Consider the following 23,661-nt stretch of genomic DNA (forward strand, 5'->3'; position numbering starts at 1 on the left):
CGACCCCTTACAGTCGCTTTCCAACAGGGGCATAAATCCCTTCACAAAAACTACCTTACACCTAAGGAAATAAAGATTCACAATGGCAGAAACTATACCATGAGCATCAATAACTCCACGCTGGGTCCCAGACAACGAACTGGACCCACAAATTCACCCAGAACAAACAAGACAAGCCATCCGTTCAAATACCACACCCTGCTCCAGCCGCTGGTACCCAAGTAAGCTCGTGGCCCGCTCAGGGTTATTCCCGTGGGCTTCACCTGGGATGCCCCGCTCACTGAGGGCTAAGTCCCTGGTCATCCTGCACTCCCATTTTTGACTTCGCTGAGAACCTTTTTTTTTTTTTTTTAAGTATATTTTATTGATTTTTTACAGAGAGGAAGGGAGAGGGGTAGAAAGTTAGAAACAAGGGCCCTGGCCGGTTTGGCCCAGTGGATAGAGCATCGGCCTGCGGACTGAGGGGTCCTGGGTTTGATTCCGGTCAAGGGCATGTACCTTGGTTGCGGGCACATCCCCAGTGGGGGGTGTGCAGGAGGCAGCTGATCGATGTTTCTCTCTCATCGATGTTTCTAACTCTCTATCCCTCTCCCCTCCTCTTTGTAAAAAATCAATAAAATATATATTTTTTAAAAAAAGAAAGTTAGAAACATCGATCAGCTGCCTCCTGCACACCCCCCACTGGGGATGTGCCCGCAACCAAGGTATATACCCTTGACCAGAATCGAACCCAGGACCCTTCAGTCCGCAGGCTGACGCTCTATCCACTGAGCCAAACCGGTTTTGGCCGCTTAGAACCTTTTATTTTATTTTATTTTTTATTTTTTTCAATTTTTTTTTATTAAGGTATTATATGTGTACATATCTTACCATTGCCCCCCCACCCCACTCCCATATATGCCCTCACCCCCCAGAGTTTTGCATCCATTGGTTATGCTTATATGCTTAGAACCTTTTAATTCACCCTCAGCGTCACCAAAGACACCAGAGCCGCGAGGCTCGCCCAAGCCCGGGAGTGCTCCCTACACTCAGACTAGCTCTCTAGGTGGACTTCGGAAAAGCCCCTCTGACAGCTGGGCCGAGTTGCATCCTGGGAGCCTTCTGGAGGACCCAGTTTCCGGGAATTCGCCAGCTGTGGACTACATTTCCCAGAAGTCTCCGGGCACAGGCCTTGTCAGGACGAGGCGAGTGTGGCTGTAGAGAGCGTTTGGGACCGCTGGACTCCCATAAGCTTCGGGGGCCCAAACTGGCCTCGGTCTCTGCGTTCTTTTCCGTTGCCCCCAAGTTCTTGGACGTTGCGCGGCGAGTTGGTCGCGTGCCACACAGTAGTCAGCGCCGGCCGAGGGTGGGGGGCTCAGCAGACTTCACGGGAGCGGAACTGGAACCGGCAGCGACGGTTGGGTGACGCCCGCAGGCGGTTGAGGTGAGGAGGCCCCTCGCGCACCGGCTGAGAAGGACGGCGTGGGACCGGCGGCGGTACCGGGCCCGGTTTGTCCGGTAACGGGGTGGTGGGGTGCGTGGCCTTTATTTGTAGGTGCGGTTCGCTTTGGCTGTGTGCTCTAAGTTCCCTCTGGAGTCAGGCGTGTCAAACTCAAAGGCCAACGCGGGCCAAATAAGGTGTGTGTGTGGGCCACAAAAAAACAAAAGCTTCAATTTCCATAGAAACGTAGGTTTATTTCGATAGAGACATGCTGAATACAAAGGGCTGAAGTAAATGAGTCATCGTTAACATAAAGTAATAGAACATTTTAATAAAATTTAATATTTTTTTCTTGAACGTGAACTTACCAGACACTGAATAACTGCACAAATTAACAAGCGTAACGCAAATAAACCTATCTTTCTTGTTCTCCGAAAGCGAAATATTTCCTGTTGCGCACACCAAACAAGTCAGTCCAAGATGAAGGATGTGGCCATCGGCTGCTAAAATATTCGCTGCTGGTATTAGTGGAGAGAAATGGTGCCCCTGCGCGTAAGGCGCGTAAGGGAAATGAATGCAACACGATTATAGTAATCAGCCATTAGCGAACGTTGTGATTTGTTATTAATAACTAGAGGCCTGAAATTCGTGCGAGGGTTGGGGGGGGGGGGTCTCCTCAGCCCAGTCTGCACCCTCCTCTATCTGGGGCCCCTTGGGGGTGTCCAACTGCCATTTTAGGCCCGATCCCGATCGGGCCTAAACCAGCAGTTGGGCATCCCTCTCTCAATCCTGGGCCACTGGCTCCTGATCGCTCACCTGCCTGCCTGCCTGGTTGCCCCTAACTTCCTCCTCCCCGCCCCCGCCCCCCCCCCACCCCGCCCTCGCACCTCCCCCCCCCACATAGCCCCTCACTGCCTCTGCATGTCGACCTGGTCGCCCCTAACTGCCAGCCTGGTCACTCCCAACTGTCTCTCCCCCCTCCCCCCCTTTCTGCCCCCCCCCCCCCCCCCCCGCCTAATTACCCCAAACTGCCCCTCCCGCTGGCCTGGTCACCCCTTAAGGCCTGGTTGCCCCGCTGGTCACCCCACGCAGCCTGCTGTTCAGTTGTTTGTTTGTCCCTCACTAACACCCCTGCTGGCCTGGTTGTAGGCAGCCCTCTTGTGAGGGCGTGAGGGTTAATTTGTATATTACCTCTTTATTATATAGGATTATGTATAACAGGATATTGTAAAAATTAAGTTATGAAATTTTTATTAAAACGTTTCTTACATACCGTTATATTGGCTGGGCCGCTAAAATATGCGTTGTGGGCTGCATACAGCCCGTGGGCCGTGAGTTTGACATGCTCGCTCTAGACTCTCAGGTCCTGAAAAGTTAAATGACCCCAAGAAAAGAAGCCCTGTACTGAGCCCCAGCCTGAACGTAGACTTGGGACAAGTCCTTTACATCTGGAGGTGTCCTCCTGACAGGCTCCTAGGAAGACGTGAGGGGGAGGGGTGTCCCAGGTGGGCTTCCTAGAAGAGGCACCCCTTGTTGCTCCTTGGGGGCCAGCTACATGCTTCCGAGCCTCAGTTCCCAAGAATTGCTGTCAACTCAGGTAGAGTCCAGCCTCCCTTTAAATTCAACTTGCTTATATGTGGATGAAAGCAGATGTGGCCCTAGGGCAGCGGTTCTCAACCTGTGGGTCGCGACCCCTTTGGGGGTCGAACGACCCTTTCACAGGGGTCGCCTAAGACATCCTGCATATCAGATATTTACATTACGGTTACAGTAATGGAAATTACAACAGTAGCAAAATTACAGTGTTACGAAGTAGCAATGAAAATCATTTTATGGTTGGGGGTCACCACAACATGAGGAACTGTATTAAAGGGTCGAGGCATTAGGAAGGTTGAGAACCACTGCCCTAGGGGGTGTTTTGGTTCTGTTTTTCCTTTTTTATTTAACTCTGTCTGCTCCAAGAAAAGCTGGTGTCAAATGATTCCTCTTCCCTCCCACTGCTGTCAGGTTTCTAAGAAGGACCCTGAGGAGGAGGAAAGAATAGTTGGTTATTTGGAAATTGAAGTTCAGGTGAGTTTGTGTTTCTTTTATAGTCATACAATTACTTTTGTTTTTAGATCATGAGAATATTTTGCTTTCCTTGGCCTGAAATATCTTGACTGGTAGGGTCTCATGGGTCCTCCTTCTGGTGAGGGACCCACCATGCTGATGCATCCCCCTTCCCAGTGGTCCCATAACGTCCTTTTCTTCAGTTAGTGGCCATCTGTTCACATGGTGAATTGTTCAAATCCTTCTGTGCATTCTCCCTTTCTAAGTGTTCTGATGGTATCGAAATACATCTCATGGAGCCCTAGCTGGTTTTGCTGAGTGGACAGAATGTGGGCCCTCGGACTGAAGGGTCCCAGGTTTGATTCCAGTCAACGGCTCGTACCTCGGCTGCAGACTTGATCCCCAGCCCTATCCGGGCACGTGTGAGAGGCAACCAATCGATGTGTCTCTCTCACATTGATGTTTTTCTCTCTCTGTCACTCTCTCTCCCTTCCACTCTCGCAAAAAATCAATGGAAAAGTGTCCTCGGGTGAGGATTAACAAAAAAACAAAGGAACAGACAAAAAAGAAATATACCTCATGGAGGTAACTGTTAGAGCTTTATTTTAGCTTATGATTACTTGGAGAGGTTAGTATTCAGGTAGATAAACTATTTTTTATCTTTTCCACAGTCGTGATTTTCAAAGCTCAAGGCAAGGGAAGAGGGAATTGTTAGTTTCAGTTAATAAATTCCAATGTTGTGCCCAGCCAGTGTTGCTCAGTGGTTGAGGATGGGCCTATGAACCAGGAGGTCACAGTTCAAATCCCTGTCAGGCACATACTCATGTTGTGGGCTTGATCCCCAGCAGGGGTTGTGCAGGAGGCAGCCTATCAATGTTTCTCTCTTATCATCGATATTTCTATCTCTCTCTCCCTTTCCCTTCCTCCCTGAAATCAATAAAAATATATATTTTTAAAATTTCCATGTGGTAATGCCTTTAGATCAACATATGAAGAGAAATGGGAAGATGATTGTGGTGGCTACTTGCAAGTTTAAAAATGTGACCAGATGCTCAAATGGTAAGGTAATAGGAGGAGGAAAGAGTAGGTCTTTGCCGCAGGTCTTCTTATTCCAGATGACCACAAAAGGCTTGAAATTGAGACAGAATTTTGGCAAATATTTGTAAATTTTTAAAAGTGGGCACAATGTCTATAACTTAATGAAGTTATCCAGTGCACATGACTTATAAAATATCTAGCTCCAATGGTCTAGAATAAAAAGATATAAGAGCTGGGAAGGAACTTACAGAAAATTAGTGTCCAGTGATAATGGAAACAGGTAAATTTCAGTATTTCCTGTGGTAGAATAATATTCACCTAATAAAAATTATGTTTATAAGGAATCAAAAGAAGGAAAAATGTAAATGATAATATTAAGCAAAAGTTATAGTTATGAACAAAAGTACTCAAGAATATTAGGAGCGCTATATGAATTCCATTAGGATTTTGAAAGACGTCTTTCAAGGATCGTATCCAAAATGTTGTTTTCATCGTGCATTCGGTGAAGAAGTTAGGTGTAGCCACACTGGTCCAGCATCTACTTTGTACCAAATAGGTATGTTTTTGTTGTGTTTCTGCTTATGTGTATATATTTTCTTCCTCAGACTTTGAAGGTGACTTACATAATTCGTGTTCATTGACGGGAGAATCTTGACAGTGAAAGTGTCTCATTGTAATGATGAGCTACCGCCCCTGGATGTTCAGGAGCTGGTAGGTGTAATTTGTTTCAGGCCCACTGAGTTTCAGTGTTGGGCTGTTTGTTTAGTTTTCTTAATGACTGCAATTTACCCCTTCCCTGTCACTCAATATTTTACATTTGGAAATAAGCTTTATAGCTTCGATTATGGAATTAATACAGGTTTGTGGCAAAACAATTAATTAATCCAGGAAACATAGAGAATGAGGTAAAAAATTATATTCTCCTACTCATTCTTAGTATTCCAGTGTGTGTGTGTTTTGCTTGTTTGTTTTCCTACAGGCCTATGTGTCTGGTTTTGTTTCTGCAGAATAAAGTCACATTAATTGGTGATACAATTGAGTTGAAGATTCTCTAGCTTTTAGTTGGAAATGAAATAAAAGAGGGGTAAGAAGTGTAACAGGTGGTTACACTGAAGATTACGTAAGAAAGATCATATAAAATGGTGTACAATAATTGCTTAAAATACATTTTAGCCATTAAATAAACCCCAGACATGGCTTTTATTTTAATCTTTATTTAATCTTGAGTATGTAGAAAGAAGAGGGAAGTGTCAGTGATTCTTTTCTTATTTGAAAATTTTCAAGTATTTACAACTTTTAGGAATATAGAAATGCTATTTAGAAATTGATTACTAGGGCAATGAAGATGAATCGAAAAGTTACTTCCACAAAGAATAGCAATAATCTCTAAAGTCTTACAAAAATCTATTTTACAAATAATATTTCCAAGGACAGACATTAGTACCAGGAGGTTGAATAAGGGGGTTATAGTTTTAAGTATTCAAATAAGCCACCAATTTGCACAGAACAACCCGATTGAGCCTCTGGTTAATGTTCCCAGATTGATACCTCACTGGATTATATTTTCTGAGCCAGCTTTGCAGTGCCTAATTTTGTCTCTTCGTCTGCAGCTTCTGGAAGGAGGCAATACTTTTTTCTGTATCTTTTTAAGAGCCTGCTTTGCTCACCTTGTTATTCAGGAAGAATAGCAGGCTTAGGGCTGGGCTGTGAAATTTAGAATTGTAAGAAAGCAGGCCTGAGAAGCACAGATTTTATCAAGAGAAAAATTACAAGAATGGCATTAACTTTCTTACATTAACTTTCTCACATTATTACAAGTTTTCATTTTCACTAGTAATGGCTACAATTTATATTAAGCAATTACTGTACACCATTTTCAATGGTCTTTCTTAATCTTCAATGCAGCCATCCATTGTAGACACTTTTTACCCCTCTTTTTATTGAATTTCTCAACAGAGGTGTTGAGAAATTGGTAACCATCAAGTTCAAGTCTGACATCAGTCTTTATCTTAATTTCACATACACTTCACACATTATGTATCTTTTTAAAAACCTGCTTGCCTCACTAAGAAATTGACTAGGTTTGTTTTTCTTCATCAATTAATGTGGCCCATTATCTTCTCAACTATGAAGGTAGAATGGGCCATAATTTAAGCCCTTTGCCCAGTATTATATAGTTTCTAATTCTTGGTTATCATAAATGATTTTTGGTTGAATATTCTTATGTATACATCTTGTATATTTCCCTAGCTATTTAAGGATACATTTCTATCTGGAATTTTGGGTAAAAATGTGTCCCAAATGTAAGACCCTGAGATAGTAATACTTGGGCGGTAATATGACTAAAAGACATAGTTGTTACCTTTAGAATAAGAAAGACAAAATATGTTTAGGAATAAGTAGGGCAGTCAGCAACAAAGGCCAATATGCAATTCAGATAACCTATCTGAGGAACTCATAGTAAGGTAATTGTAAGCAATACTGTTAAGTCATACCAACTGTATGGAGGCAAATGGAATATAGCCTGTGAGTTTCATACTGTATAATTTTTATCCTGCTAATATTAGTTGCAAAGTAAGGCTATAGGATCAGGTGATTCAGCAGTTCCCTGGAGGGTATCATGTCCAAAAAGATAAACCCATTTGTCAGAAGACATGAAAAGTAGCAGGATCAAGACCTCTCAATATACCCTTGAGATTTCTTTGTGAATTTCAGCCATTTTTTTTTAGGGAGAGAAATCATATAGTTAGTATAATGCATGGCCATGGTTACAATAATTATGCAGAATACCTAAACCAAAAGGTCATTATGGTCATACTACATTATTACATATAGCTATATAACTTTCCAAACATTTTTTCATCTATTGATTTCTGACCATCAGTCTTTCTATATTGATATATACATATTTAAAAATGTAGTTATATACTTCATGGAATATATTTTTTCTATTGATAATAGATCTTGGTTATTTTCCCCAACTTACCATAGTTTCAAAGTGTTCCATTGCATGGATGTTCTGAATGCATTAAGTCATATTTCTGGGCACAGGCAATTACCTGAGCACTTGTTTGTATATCCTGTCTGCTCCTATGTCTTGACCAATTTTCTGAAGTCCTGAGCCCATGAAGTATGTTCTGGTCTTGGACCATGTTGGCCATTCTCAGCCCTGATAGATGGGAAGGGAGGGTGGAAGATCTGATCTGGGAAGGACTGAGTGGTCCAATCTCAGGCTCATAGCAGCACCCCCAGAATGGGGCTGTGAAAGAAACCTTTCTGCTGAAGGCCCTGGGGATTCTAGGTGAGAGTTTAAATTCCACATGTGGTGTGTGGGGTGTGGATTCGTTTGAGTCATGATGGGATCAGTTAAGCACACCTGGTCTAAAGCTTCCTTTTCCTTCCCCAGCTCTGGCTTTTCTGGACTCTGTGCTTCGCCAATAGAGGAACCCCATGGAGCACTAATTAGTTCTTGCAATTATAGAACCATGACTGATGTAAGTTGGTATTTCTCTCGACTTGGAATGCAGTTCATGCGAATCTTTTCCTTAATTATACTAAAGCCTTCTACCTAACAGAACCCCATCCCTGAACCCGCTTCTCAGTTCCTCCTATTCCAGTGAAGGATGGTACCAAATACCCTAGCGCCCTCCCTAGGTGCCTTTTCCACTCAGTCATCACACTCATTCAACTTCTCCTGCATGCTCAGTCTTCTGTTAAGAAAGTAAAGGAATGGAGTCTTTTGTGGAAAGTACTTGAGCTTCTGTCAAAGAATAGCTCTTTTACTTGTATAAAAGGAGAAACCAAAAGTAGATGGATTTTATCTATCAAAGCACAGATGGGATTTACATAAGAGAAGGAGGAAAGAGGAGAGAATGAAAGACTAGACATTTTGGAAATGACAGTTTTCCCTTTTCTGCTAAGATGCTGATAGGCAGGAGCTAGGAAAGAAGCCAGTCAGGATACTGTTCCCATAGACAGCTGGACGGCCACCAAGAAGGCAGTTTGGGTGGCACGTCCTCTGGAAGAGCTTTGGTGTGTCCCGGTGGCATGTCCACGGCAGGCTGTCTCGGGTGGTGCCCTTTGTTATCACCTCCACCTTCCTGCCACCAGGCCTGCACCATTTCCCTTATCAGAATCTCTCATTCCCTTGTCAAGTCTGTGGTATGATGAGTTAGTGAGGAGGGTCCCAGTGGACCACACAGGAAAGCTTGGAACTTCTTCACAGACCTGAGTTTTCCAGAAGATTCAGGTGGGATTTGGGATTTCTTGGTCTCAGCCTAAGTTTATGTGCAATCATATGCTTTGCAAGGCTTTCAGGATTAGAGGGGGAGTGAGTGGTTCTTTCCAGGGATTCCCTAATTGATGAACATCAGCATCAAAGTTCATTTTGTCATTGACCAGGACATGCAGGTCTTGGGCAACATCTGTTAGGCACAGTATCCTCCAACTCGGGAGCAAGGAAGGTGTTAAGCGATGGGTGGTTAATGATAACAAGAAGATGACTCAGCCCCTCATGTGTGGCTCAGAGGTTGAGTGCCAACCTGTGAACCAGGAGGTCACCATTGGATTCCTGGTCAGGGCACATGCCCGGATTGTGGGCTCAGTCCCCAGTAGGGGACTTGCAGGAAACAGCTGATCAGTGATTCTCTGTCATCATTGATGTTTCTATCTCTCCCTCTCCCTTGCTCTATGAAATCCATAAAAATACATTTTAAAAAATATTTCCCAAAGAAAAGATGATCCAGATTTTTAAGTATGATTCCAAGAATTAAGAAAATCTTTAGAAATTTTGTTTAACCTAAATATGAAAACATAATAAAGTTATTAATCTCATATATCCAAATGATGAACTGAATTGTAGCTAATAACCCATTTTATGTATTCACCATAGTAAGAAACAATTCTTCTGATGAAATCTAACAATGATTTATTTGAGGCTTAATGATAATTTTTAATGGAAATCATATTTCTGAAATAGAGACTTTATAGTGCGTTTTTGGGGAAATTTTCATGTCTCCCCCCCACCCCCCCATATTCCTCAAAGGGACAAGATGGTATGACAGTTCACATTTATAAAGAATTTATGAGGCAGGCACATAGCAGGGTATGTGTATGTATACCCATAAGCCTCCCTTTCTCCCCTCCACTATTTTTCTTGAATAGAAGAGAAACTGGGATTTTAAAATATATTATCAGACAGGTCTGGAGAACTGAGTTATCTCACAGTATCCAGGAAGTTTTTTCTGTTCCACCGGGATTCTTCTAAAACATGTAGACACACTGCTTTAGTCATACTAATTTCCTTACTTTTTCCTACCTGTATGTATCACAAGCTTCAAGCCTCCTTCATTGTCATATTTTTCTCTTCTTGCAGTTTATCCTTCACAATCTTTTTTTTCCCTCTTGGAAATACTTTATTAAATTCTTTAATTTCATAAGTAACGTGTGGATTTTTGGTTTTAGGGGTTGGTGACTTTCAGTGATGTGGCCATCGACTTCTCTCAGGAAGAGTGGGAGTGCCTGAGCCCTGCTCAGAGGGACTTATACATGGATGTGATGTTGGAGAACTATAGTAACTTGATTTCACTGGGTAAGGTCATCTGCCTGAAATAATCTAGAATCTCCTCTCTGCAACATCAGCTTTCTTCCCTGGGAATTACAGGGCTGTCTCTGAAGAAACCAGATGAATTTCTTCTTCCTGTTCTCAAAGGAATGGTTTGGTATTTGTTGGGTTAGAAATGGGTTTGTTGAGCACCTTGATCTTCCCACCCCTCAGCGAGCTTCACACCTTCCTCTGACCCTTCCTGCAATGAATGGCCTCCCCTCTTTAATGACCAAGGAGCTGGATTTGTGTTATGGGGCATTTATTTCATAACCATTGTCAGAAAAACCAGGTTCATACTGTGTTTAACTTCAACATTTCTATAAATGATCTGTGTCCTTGCTACTCAAAGTGTGGTTCTTTTGTTTGAGGAACCATAAGAAGGCCAGAGCAAAGCAGTGAAGGAGAAAGTATAGAGCAGTGATGGCGAACCTATGACACGCGTGTCAGCACTGACACGTGTAGCCATTTCTGATGACACGCGGCCGCTGAGGCGGCTGGATGAAACATTTGCTGCTCCTGAGGATGAAACATTTGCGAAATAATGTTTTTTCCTCAAAGTGACACACTACCCGAGTTACGCTTAGTTTTTTGGCGAAGTTTGACACACCAAGCCCAAAAGGTTGCCCATCACTGGTATAGAGTATCAGTCATTAGTGAGGAAGACAGGCAGGGCCCAGATGATAAGCAGTTTTGTTAGTTTAGGAGAGGAGCGGGGATGTATATTGTTTTCTCAGTGACTTGGTTTACCTAGGGTTTTAACATATATATATATATATATATATATATATATATATAATTGATTTTTTACTGGGAGGAAGGGAGAGGGATAGAGAGTTAGAAACATCGATGAGAGGGAAACATCGATCTAGCTGCCTCCTGCACACCCCCTACTGGGGATGTGCCTGCAACTAAGGTACGTGCCCTTGACCGGAATCGAACCTGGGACCCTTCAGTCCGCAGGCTGACTCTCTGTCCACTGAGCCAAACCGGTTAGGGCTGTTTTAACTTTTTTATTGTTAAGTGTTACACAAAGAAGTAACATGAGCTTCTTTGGGCTGGTTAGAAATGCAGCTTGTCAGGTCCTGCCCCAGACCTGCAGGACAGAATCGGCATTTACAAGATCCCTCGGTGATTTTCACACACCTTAAAGAATCACTGCTCTGTGTTCTTTTCTGACCCACATGGAGGTCGTACAGCTAGGAACAGGGTCCTGATACACGCTGACTTTCAGAAGAGCCTCTTCACTTTAGCTAGGGCTGGTTTGAATGAACAGAATTCATTAATTACTAAGCAAATGTGTTTCTTTACTTAACAACAAATTCAGAGTAAGAAGTTACAATCTGAGCTAACTCCTAAAAATGTCTCATGAAACTTCTTGTTTTCCTCTTAGCAAAGTAGCAATAATAACAATAATATTAACAGTTAACACTGTACTTACTATAAACTAGAATACATATATTACTTACTTAACTTTCACAATGTCCCCATGAGGTAGGTACTGTTTTATTTTTAATACTAGAGGCCCGGTGCACAAAATTTGTGCACGGAGAAGAGGGGGTGTCCCTCAGCCCAGCCTTCACCCTCTCCAATATGGGACCCCTCAAGGGATGTCCGACTGCCCGTTTAGGCCCAATCCCACCAGGCAGTCGGACATCCCTCTCACAATCCAGGACTGCTGGCTCCCAACTGCTTGCCTGCCTACCTTCCACATTGTCCCTAACCGCTTCTGCCTGCCAGCCTGATCACCCCCTAACCACTACCCTGCCAGCCTGATTGATGATTAACTGCCCCCCTGCCAGCCTGTTTGCCCTTAACTGCTATCCCCTGAAGGCCTGGTCACCCCTAACTGTCCTCCCCTGCAGGCCTGGTCACCCCTAACTGCTCTCCCCTGCAGGCCTGAGTCCCCCCCAACTGCCCTTCCCTGCCGGCCTGGTCACCCCTAACTGCCCTTCCCTGCAGGTTTGATCACCCACAACTGCCCTCCCTTGCAGGCCTGGTTTCTTCCAACTGCCCTCTCCTGCTGGCCATCTTATGGTGGCCATCTTGTGTCCACATGGGGGCAGGATCTTTGACCACATGAGGGCAGCCATCTTGTGTGTTGGAGTGATGGTCAATCTGCATATTACTCTTTTATTAGATAAGATAGAGGCCTGGTGCATGGGTGGGGGCCAGCTGGTTTACCCTGAAGGGTGTCCCGGATCAGGGTGGGGGTTCCCTTGGGGCATGGGGCAGCCTGGGTGAAAGGCCTGTGGTGGTTTGCAGGCTGGCCACGCCCCCTGGCGACCGAAGCGGAGGCCCTGGTATCTGGGATTTATTTATCTTCTACAATTGAAACTTTGTAGCCTGGAGCAGAGCCAAGCCTTCTGCTCGCTCTGTGGTGGCAGCCATTTCTGTTGGGATTTATGTATCTTCTATAATTGAAACTTTGTAGCCTGCAGTGGAGGCCAAGGCAGGCCAGGGCTTCAGAAGCTTGGCTTCCTCCTTCCCCGGAAGCAAACCTAGCCTCCTGCTCTTTCCAGCTCCGTGGCTGCTGCCATTTCTGTTTGGATTTATTTATCTTCTATCATTGAAACTTTGTAGCCTTGAGTGGAGGCCTAGGCCGGCCAGGGTGTGCGGAAAGCTTGGCTTCCTCCATCGCCGGGGAAACCCAAGCCTCCCTTCTGCTCTCTGTGGCTGCAGCCATCTTGGTTGGGTTTATTTGCATATTCACTCCTGATTGGCTTGTGGGTGTGGCTTGTGGGCATGGCTTGTGAGTGTGACTGAGGTATGGTCAATTTGCATATTACTCTTTTATTAGATAGGATGTTTTATTGATTTTTTAGAGAGAGAGGAAAGGAGGAGAGAAAGGGAGAGAGAGAGAAAAACATCGATATGAGAGAAACATCTATTGATTGCCTCCTGTACACAACCCAACAGGTATCAAACCCGAAACCTGGACTTGTGTCCTGACCAGGAATCGAACTGACGGCCTTTTGGTGCATGGGACAACACTCAACCAATTGAGCCACACCAACCAGGGCACAGGTGGGTACTATTTTTATCTGAGGCACATATAGTTTAAGTGACTTTCTGAGGTCACACAGGTGGTGGGAGGCAGTGGCAGCAATTGAACACAGGAAGTCTGGCTCCAGGGACTATATTCTGTTTGTTTTAGGGATGGAGCCTGATCATTTTCCTATCTATGTGATGTCATGGTCTTTATTCCCATCATCCTTCTCTTCTCTGAGGTCTTTATCAACATTATTTTTACCTTTACTTTATTGACAGTTAACCAAATATTTTAGCTTAGAGTAGGCATATGTGACGACATTATTGGAACAAGGAGGAGAGTCCTGGATGGTTGTGAGGGGAGGGCCAAGAAGTTTTAACCCAGGAAGGCAAAGACAGGAGGGAACCAACATTGCAGGAAACAACCTCACAGGTCACAGAAGAGGAGAAGCAGGAACATCCAGGGTGATGTTTGGAAAGGTCCCTAGAAAGGACCAAGGCCTGTAGAGTGAAGGCCTATCAGCTGCGAGGAAATTGAAGTCTTAGTTTGAGCTACCAAAGGAACTTCATCTTGATCTCATCCCACCCTCCTTGTTTTCTTCTCATATTTCCCTTCGATTTCAGGGAGGAGGGTGCGTTTTTTGTTTTGTTTCCAGTATAACCATTTTGTTTATATGTTGGATTCATCACCTTTCCAGCTCTTTTGTGTTAGTGAGCAAATATATGCATTCATTCATAAAGTCTGCAATTTTTTAATTTTAAAAATATATATTTTATTGATTTTTTTACAGAGAGGAATGGAGAGGGATAGAGAGTTAGAAACTTCGATGAGAGAGAGACATCAATCAGCTGCCTCCTGCACACTCCCCACTGGGGATGTGCCCACAACCAAGGTGCATGCCCTTGACCGGTATCAAACCTGGGACCCTTCATTCCGCAGGCTGATGCTCTATCCACTGAGCCAAACCGGTTAGGGCAAGTCTGCAATTTTTTGTTTGTTTGTTTTGTTAATCCTCACCCAAGGATATTTTTTTCCATTGATTTTTAGAGATTAGAAAGGAGGAAAAGCGGAAAGAGAGAGAAAGAGAAACATCAATGTGACAGAGACACATTGATTGATTGCCTCCCGCATGCTTCTGGACTGGGGCCAGAGATCGAATCTGTAACCCAAGTACATGCTCTTGACCAAGAATAGAATCCACAATCCTTTTTAGCTCAGGCCATCACTAACCACTGAGGCACACCAGCCAGGGCTGCAAATATTTTGAATGCCTACTCCCAGCCAGGCATTGCACCATCATGAACAAGATAACTATCCATTCTCACGCAATTTATGTAGTCACGGAGAAATAAAAATAAGTAAGTAAATTAAATAAATGCATGTATAAATACAATCTTATAATATAACATGTTTTTTCAGGAAAGGTAAATGACACAAGAGAACAGAAAATGATGGGAATTCATAAGGCTAATTCAGATAAGGTGGTTAGGGAAAGTTTTCTTGAATAGACACATGAAGCCTGGGATCAAATTATGTGACTATATGGGGGAGGACTATACCAGTCACAGTTAACAGCAAATGCAAAGGCCCTGTGGTTGGAAAGGAACTTTATTGGAGGACCTGTAAGGCCAGAGCAGAATTAGCAGTGGAGTGTGTACTAAGAAATTAGTCAGGAGATAGGCAGGGGTCAGATAATACATTTTGTCATTGTTTTAGGAATTTGAGTTGTTTAGTCTCTCTCACTCTGAAACAGTTCCTGTGTCTTTCCTTGACTTGCATCCCTTGCTGCTTCTGAACATTACAGGCCAATTGTTTTGTACAGTGCTCCTCAGTGTGGGTTTGTCTGCTTTTTCCTCACCATTAGATTTAGGTTATGCATTTTTGGCAGAAATATCACAGAATTGATGCTGCATTCTCCTTGCATCCTGTCAGGTAGTGCAAATGATTTGTCATTACTGCTGATGCTTCCTTTGAGCAGTTGATTAAGGTTGTATCTGCCGGCTTCCTTCATGTAAAGTAAATCTTTTTTCCTTTAATGAGTATTTTGTGGGGAGGAACTTTGAGACTATGTATTCCCCTTCAAACTTCCTTTTACTTATATCTTGAATTTCTAGTCAGTGGGTTGTAATATGCTCTTCCCATTATTTATTTTGAAGCTCAAAATATTTGAGCTTGTTCCAGATTTGACCACTGGGAACCCTGTCATGGGGCTTCTATATCCTCTGGCATATCTCCATCACTCTAAACACTTCTTTATTTCTGACAAAAACACATTTCAGGCTTATCTTGTACTTTCCTCGTTTCAGTTTTAATATCAACCACTTCTTTAAGGTGGTTCCTTTTAGTCCAGAGTGGTATTTAGAAGCCAAAATCTGGGTACTAGGTTTGTTCATTGCTGCTGAGGGATGGCTGCGCCCAGGCCCCCTCAGTGGACAGGACTAGAGAATATACTTATATACTACATATACATATACATGCACACACATTTACTTCTATATATTGAAAATCTTGAGTTCACACAGATATCTCCAATTCCAATTCAACACTACAGGTTTCATTTTAACTTACTCACTTTCCGCACTTCTAACTTCCTTCTCTAACAGTGAAAAACCTGGCTTCCATTATCCTTAATATATTTACTTACTTGATCAAACTCTGTATGTAACCAGCCTTCCATTACCACCACCACCTTAATCATATGATTGCCATTCTCATCCCACTTGGGCTATGGCAGCCCATGCCAGATCACACACAGACACTTATCCTTCTCCTGCTTGCATTCTGACTTTCTACATGGGACAGTCCTTTTTATAGTGGAACCCCCCTCACATTGACACTGAGTACCCTACTCTGAGTTTTATTTCATTACATCTTGACCCGTGAGTGTGCATTAAGAAAATATTTTGTGTGATAAAATAGGAAGTATTTGTTAAGCTTCTCCGTTGCATACCAAAGTGTGATAGTGGCCTTGAGGAAAACCACTTGTGCAATTGTTTGAATTGTGAGTTAAACTCGCCATTTTTTATGGAGTGCCATTTTTTTCTTGAAAGACTGACTAACAGACACACTATGGTTATCCAGACTTAGGTAGTTGGAAAAATTTTCTTGCAAGTGAGCCTGTCATTTCAAGAACAACTTATTTGTTGCCAATAATAGAATTCAAACTTTCAAGTAAAAAATTAGAATTGTATGAAACTTATATCCACCATTTTGAGCTTTACAGCTTTTCAATACGTATTTTTTTCCTAATGAGATAGGTGGTAATATTACCATGTGATTTTTTTGATCTTGTATAATGAAATATATCAAATTCTCAAAGATCTGCACAACGCAGTGAACCACTGTTTTTCGAATGACCAGTGTATGATGTTGCAAAATTATGCATGGATAAAAGGTCATTCAAATTGTAATGGATTTTTTTTTAAATATATTTTTATTGATTTCAGAGAGGAAGGGATAGAGAGAGATAGAAGCATCAATGATGAGAGAGAATCATTGATTGGCTGCCTCCTGCACACTCCACACTGGGGATTGAGCCCGCAACCTGGGCATGTGCCCTTGGCCGGAATCGAATCCAGGACCCTTCAATCCACAGTCTGTTGCTCTACTCACTGAGCAAAACCAGCTAGGGCAGATTTTAATGTAACATGGTATGAAAAGTTCCTGGGTATAGTTGCATATTCCACATTGTAGTTAACTTTTAAGGAACTACTACTTCTCAAGTTTTACTGTAATAGCAAAGAAACACATCCACAATTATCTGAACAGGCTTATAAAATACTAGAAGCCTGGTGCACAAAATTCATGCACGGGGGGGGGGAGGCAGGAGGGGAGGGGTGTCCCTCAGCCCGGCCTGCACCCTCTCGCAATCTGGGACCCCTCAGGTAGGGTCCCTAGGCCTGGCCAGTGATCAGGGCCTATTGGGGCTTTCCTTCTCCAGGCTGCCAGCAGCTATCCCCACCCCCACCGCTGCCACTGCTTGCCATCTGTGCAGCACTGCTCCCCTTCCCCTTCCACCAGTCACCTCCCTCTGTGGGTGACAGGTGTGGGGTGCGATCACTTGGCTGGCCTGGGCCTCCCTCTGTGGAGCGATTGCTGGCCCGCCCCACACACCTGCCACAGCGTCACTGGCCGGTGGCCTGGGCCTTCCTCTGCGGGGCGATCATGGGGCAATGGCAGGGCCCCCTGACCAATCACATCGCACTCGCCTTGGCTGGCCTGGCACCAGTGCATGTCATAGCATGGTCATCCGGAAGGTTGTCCAGACGGCCATTCTGCTGTATGGTCATTCAGTTGATTTGCATATTACGCTTTTATTATTATAGATTATTCCATTTTACAACTGCATATCTGTGGAAGATTGGATTCTTCATATACTGCAACCAAAATAGCATTGCCACAGATTAAATGCAGGAGCAGATATGAGAATCCACTTGTTTTATTTTGGAAAATGTAATTATTTTTCATAAAATCTGTTAACATTCAATGATTTATTGTAAAAAGACATAACCCATAAAAACAAAAGTGCTTTTGGGTTCTCAATGATTTTTTTAAAAAACATTCAAAAAGAAGTTAAACCTATATTCGTTTATAAACTCTGTTAAGCCTTACAAAAAACATTCAAGTACCAAGTAATTATAATGCAAGCCCTTATCTGGCAATTCAAACTTGGTTGAACTATTTATTGATGCCAAGTTGTACAAAACTGCGTTCCAAGCCTGGAGCTGAGCTGGAACTGGGTGATAACTTGCAGTAGTTTTAGTTTACTTCTTGTTTCTAGATTTTAAACATCTTTCTTTGCTCTAAACTTCCCACATGACCACTGATGGCTAACCTCTTTTAGTGTATCAGGATTTGATCTGGGTGGTTGTATTACAGCTGTAGTTAGTTTCATTTCACTTCTTGCTTGCAAATCCAGTAGAGCCTTGGAACTTAATAACTGCTCAAACTGCAAGATTTTGTCTGCTTTCTAGCCCAACACCAACCACTCAGAAAAATTCCTGTGAGGGAGAATTATCTAGCTTAATGAAGTTGTTTTTAAATGTGAAGATTTTCTAGAATCCAGTTAATCATGCCAGCCTATACACAGTCATTAAAAGTTCGGCTGGAATCACACCTGTGCACAGAAGGGCTTGATAGATGCAAGGGCACATTTTGGTTTAAGGAATCATCTACACAGGAAGAGGGACTTGTTAAAGTGATTTTTGTCAAATTCTCCAGAAAACTGTCAAATCAGAACATTAAGATTATAAGAGCTGAAAAATCAAAATTGAATTTGGTGAGAAGATACTTGATGCTTAGGAGTTTAGTAAGTCTACTAATCCAGTTCACTTATAGGTATTATTTTCAATTCATCTTTTATTTTTACTGTAGAGGGCATTTTTCTGGTAGAGGAAATAAAATGTATGGTTTTCCTGTTTTCTTTCAGATTTGGAGTCAACATATAGCTTTTCAGAAAAGAACATTTCTGAAACAAGTTTTTCCCAATGGGCAGTAAAAGAAAGAAGTAAAACCCTTGACCTTGAGGAATCCATTTTCAAAAATAATTGGAAGTGCAAAAGCAAATTTGACGGACTACAGGAACATCAAGAGGAATACTTCAGTCAAATGATAATCAGTTATGAAAAAATGTCTACTTACCAAAAAGGTAAATCTCTTATTGCACATCAAAGACTTAACCCAGAGAAACCCGACATTTGTAAGGAATATGGGAAGACTTGTAGTCATGGTTCAAAACTTGTTCAACAGGAGAGAACTCATACAGCTGAAAAACACTTTGAATGTAAAGAATGTGGTAAAGACTTTTTTAGTGCCTATCAACTCACTGTGCACCAGAGATTTCATACTGGTGAGAAACCATACAAATGTAAGGAATGTGGGAAGACTTTTAGTTGGGGATCAAGTCTTGTTAAACATGAGAGAATCCATAGTGGTGAGAAGCCCTATGCATGTAAAGAATGCGGAAAGGTCTTTAGTCGTGGCTACCACCTTACTCAACATCAGAAAATTCATATTGGTGTGAAATCTTATGAATGTAAGGAATGTGGAAAGGCCTTTTTTTGGGGCTCAAGCCTTGCTAAACATGAGATAATTCATTCAGGTGAGAGACCTTATAAATGTAAAGAATGTGGGAAAGCATTCAGTCGTGGCTATCAACTTACTCAGCATCAGAAAATCCATACTGGAAAGAAACCTTATGAATGCAAAGTATGTGGAAAGGCTTTCTGTTGGGGTTATCAGCTTACTCGACATCACATGTTTCATACTGGCGAGAAACCCTACGAGTGTAAGGAATGTGGAAAGAGCTTTAATTGTGGTTCAAGTCTTGTTCAACATGAGAGAATTCATACAGGTGAGAAACCCTATGAATGCAAAGATTGTGGGAAGGCTTTTAGTCGTGGCTATCACCTTGCTCAACATCAGAAAATTCATACTGGTGAGAAACCTTTTGAATGTAAGGAATGTGGGAAAGCCTTTAGCTGGGGTTCAAGCCTTGTTAAACATGAGAGAGTCCATACTGGCGAGAAATCCTATGAATGTAAAGACTGTGGGAAACTCTTTGGTAGTGGGTATCAACTTGCTCGACACCAGATATTTCATACTGGAGAGAAACCCTATGAATGTAAGGAATGTGGGAAGACCTTTAATTGTGGTTCAAGTCTTGTTAAACATGAGAGAATCCATAGTGGTGAGAAGCCCTATGCATGTAAAGAATGTGGAAAGGTCTTTAGTCGTGGCTACCACCTTACTCAACATCAGAAAATTCATATTGGTGAGAAACCTTATGAATGTAAGGAATGTGGAAAGGCCTTTTTTTGGGGCTCAAGCCTTGCTAAACATGAGATAATTCATTCAGGTGAGAGACCTTATAAATGTAAAGAATGTGGGAAAGCATTCAGTCGTGGCTATCAACTTACTGAGCATCAGAAAATCCATACTGGAAAGAAACCTTATGAATGTAAAGTATGTGGAAAGGCTTTCTGTTGGGGTTATCAGCTTACTCGACATCACATATTTCATACTGGCGAGAAACCCTACGAGTGTAAGGAATGTGGGAAGAGCTTTAATTGTGGTTCAAGTCTTGTTCAACATGAGAGAATTCATACAGGTGAGAAACCCTATGAATGCAAAGATTGTGGGAAGGCATTTAGTCGTCGTGATCACCTTACTAAACATCAGAAAATTCATACTGGTGAGAAACCTTTTAAATGTAACAAATGTGGGAAAGCCTTTAGTTGGGGTTCAAGTCTTGTTAAACATGAGAGAATCCATACTGGTGAGAAATCCTATGAATGTAAAGACTCTGGGCAGGCCTTTGGTAGAAGGTATCAACTTAGTGTTCATCAGACATTTCATACTAGTGAGGAACCTTACAATGTAAGGAATTTAGGAATATTTACTCATGGCTCAGGTCTTGTTCCACATGATAGAACTCATAGTAATGATAAATCCCATGAATATAAAGAATGGGAAAGTCTTTATATGGTCAACTTAATTGAAACAATTGCTACTGGAGAAACTGTGATTGAAGAGATGTGAAAACATTTTTTTGTGTATGGACAACTTAAACAGAGAAATCTTATTCTAGAGAAAACTTATGAATGTAAGGAATGTGCAAAAGCCTTACCTGTGTATGGAAAATTTGATATTAGAAAATTTGTACTAGTAAGAAATATTTAAAATATAAAGAATATGAAAAGGCCTTTAGACTTCTGCACGATCTTATTGAACATCAATTTATATTGATTTGAAACTTTTTAAATGAAAGGAATGTATCTTTATTCATGACATAGAGTCTGATAAGCATTGGAGGATTTATACTTATAAGAGACACTTCAAGGAATGAGGGAAGAATGGAAATTTAATTCATTTCTTGCTCTGCACATCAGAGAATTAATACTGCTGCGAGCCGAAACCGGTTTGGCTCAGTGGATAGAGCGTAAGCCTGCGGACTGAAAGGTCCCAGGTTCGATTCCAGTAATAGGGAATGTACCTTGGTTGTGGGCACATCCCCAGTAGGGGGTGTGCAGGAGGCAGCTGATCGATGTTTCTAACTCTATCTCTCTCACTTCCTCTCTGTAAAAAATCAATGAAATATATTTTAAAAAATACTGCTGCGAAATCTTATGAAAGTAAGGAATGCAGAAAGAATTATAGATGTGATAAGCATCTTAGAATACATCCTTAGATAAGCATCAGAGAACTCATCCACATGAGAAACCCTTAGATTAGAATGCAGGAACACCTTTAGACAAGTGCTACTCAAACTCTTGTCTAGAGACTAGTACTAGTCCACAAAATTGTTACCTGTCCATCATGAGATAAATGCAGAAAATGAGAGTAAATGTTTGGAAACATTTATAGCAATTTGATATTGCCATAACATCATTGCATTTTACTGAAGTATCAATTAGCTCATGAATGTTTGGAAATTAAAAACAAAAGTTTGCCCTTACCCAGAAATAATTGACACAACATTCATACTTATAAAAATGTGACACAAGTTATGATATTAATTGGAACAAGAAATCCCTCACTTGTCACCTGATTAGCAGAATATTCATGCTATAGGAAGATTTGGCTAATGTGGGAATCACAACTTCCTTATGCCCATAAAAGCATAGAGAATTTACACAAAGTATGTTCATTTAGTAAGTGTATAGAAAGCTTCTAACACTATTCAGTCTTTGTTAAATTTTATTTTGAGTAATAAATATCCATTATTCATGTAATTATTTCTGTAACAAAGATAGGGAGCCCCTTATCCATGGTACAAACCATACTGATTGTCATCACCTTTCCACCTCCTTACTCCCTGTGGGATGTTGGACAAAATGTTTATCCCTTTGGGAGTCATCATTAAAATGCTGGTGATGGTAACTATTTAATTGTGCTTTTGTAAAGATTGGATGGATTTATATGCATTAAATCCTTGGATTTATATGCATCAAATCATCTGGTATGTAGCCTATGCTCAATACATATTAGCTGTTGTTCTTATCTTCATCATTAGTATTACTACTAGTGAATTCTTAGGAGAGGAATGCTCATTGGTATAATGAATTTAGGAAAGCTTTTCATAACCACCTATGAATTTGAGTTTCAGGTAGTTCATTCTGGATAAAATTTAGTAAAAATCTGAGAGGATTTTTATTCAGAATTTATCCCTTAAGCTTCATAAGACATTAAGACCGAAAATAAATGTGGATTTAGCAAGTGTTAAGATGGGAATATACCTGAAGAACCAGGGAGAGGTATGAAACAATTTGCCTGAAATGAATTCCGACAGACAGGTAGGCAATAATTATAATTCTTTGTTCACATTTCAAGATAAATTAGAAATTACAAAGGAAAAAAATGGTCCATTTGAGAATTCTTTCTCAAAATCCTATGACAATTTTCAGACAAGTTTAAAGAATAGTATAATGAATATACTCTACCTAGAATCAATAATTGTTAACATTTGACCATATTTGCTTTCTCTCTGAATATATGTATGTGTATATTCATGTAGCATTTGGCTTATATATGTCATGATAGTTCATTCCTGAACACATTAGCATGTACCCTTTTAGATTAAGAACAATCTTATTTAATACCATGGTCATACAAGAAAATTATCAATAATTCTGTAATACCAATATTCTTTTCTATTTTGTATTTTCCAGTGCTCCCAATAATTTATCCTATTGCTATTTTTTTTTGAAAAAAATATATATGTTCTTATTGATTTTTAGAGAGAGGGAAAAGGAGAGAGAGAGAGAGAAACATCAATGTGAGAGGAACATCAATTCCTCTTGCAGCCCCCTACTGGGATGGAGCCCACAACTTGGGCATTACCCTGACCGGGAATTGATCTGGTGACCTCTTGGTGCATGGGTCATCGCCTGGTGCACTGAGCCACACCACTGGGCACTATTTTCTTTCTAACCAGTATCATCTTTATATTCATGCATTGTATTTGGTTGTCATGTCTCTAGATTTTAGTCTCGAACAAACAGGAAAGCTGTTTTATAGAATGAATACAGTCTAGATTTGTTTCTTTCCCCATTAGGAAATAGTGCATTAAGAAAAAAATTGAATCGCAAGACTAAAGTCTCACATTGAAAAATGACCAGGATAAATTTTAGGTTAGTCTATAGGTAGACCCATAATGGTCAAATATTGAGTGCGTTAAAGTTGAATAAATTATAGCTGCTTGTGGAAGGACAATTTGGAGATTTTCTTTCTTTTTTTAACCATAACTGACATAGTAAGTTCTGAAGATTTGAGTATCACAGCTGATGAGCACAAAGGGACTGAAAGCTGGAAAATAAGCAGCTGGGAATGTACTGATGTTCACCAGTCATGTAAAGTGATAAGACAGAGGAGAGAGAATAAAAGGGAACAAATTAGCTCACCAGAACCAGGACAGTAAGATATTGGTCTTTGAGGAGGCACATGTTATGACTCAATGATGTGGTCAATGGGTGTTTTTATACCCATTATTTGTTCTGGAAAATAAAGTCAATTAAATTCCTTTACTGTGGTCTGAGATGAATCTGAAGAGGATTTATGCCT

The 23,661-nt window shown here is 41.5% G+C and overlaps 1 protein-coding gene across 8 annotated transcripts; it reads left to right on the plus strand.

Moving 5' to 3' along the window:
- The first annotated feature begins 1,165 nt into the window (after nucleotides 1–1,165).
- On the plus strand, nucleotides 1,166–23,619 carry ZNF283 (zinc finger protein 283). 8 transcript variants are annotated; one of them, XM_079759451.1, is made up of 7 exons: nucleotides 1,166–1,513; nucleotides 3,428–3,490; nucleotides 5,113–5,218; nucleotides 7,914–8,001; nucleotides 9,971–10,097; nucleotides 13,029–13,136; nucleotides 18,530–23,619. In XM_079759451.1, the coding sequence occupies exons 3-7, from the start codon at nucleotides 5,184–5,186 to the stop codon at nucleotides 20,638–20,640; spliced, it is 2,469 nt and encodes an 822-aa protein (XP_079615577.1). In that variant the 5' UTR covers nucleotides 1,166–1,513; nucleotides 3,428–3,490; nucleotides 5,113–5,183; the 3' UTR covers nucleotides 20,641–23,619. The 8 variants fall into 8 exon arrangements, with proteins under 8 accessions (XP_079615577.1, XP_079615579.1, XP_079615578.1 ...); XM_079759453.1 differs by having other exon boundaries at nucleotides 1,166–1,497; XM_079759452.1 differs by having other exon boundaries at nucleotides 1,166–1,423.
- Nucleotides 23,620–23,661: the final 42 nt, after the last annotated feature.

The sequence above is a fragment of the Cnephaeus nilssonii genome (assembly GCF_951640355.1).
Source record: "Cnephaeus nilssonii genome assembly, chromosome: 20".
Classification (NCBI taxonomy): Eukaryota; Metazoa; Chordata; class Mammalia; order Chiroptera; family Vespertilionidae; genus Cnephaeus; species Cnephaeus nilssonii.

Coding starts and splice junctions, on each gene's coding strand:
- ZNF283 (XM_079759451.1), top strand. CDS start 5,184: ATGATGAGCTACCGCCCCTGGATGTTCAGGAGCTG. Junction 5,219..7,913: donor CCCTGGATGTTCAGGAGCTG/GTAGGTGTAATT, acceptor TTCCTTCCCCAG/CTCTGGCTTTTCTGGACTCT. Junction 8,002..9,970: donor ATTATAGAACCATGACTGAT/GTAAGTTGGTAT, acceptor TTTTGGTTTTAG/GGGTTGGTGACTTTCAGTGA.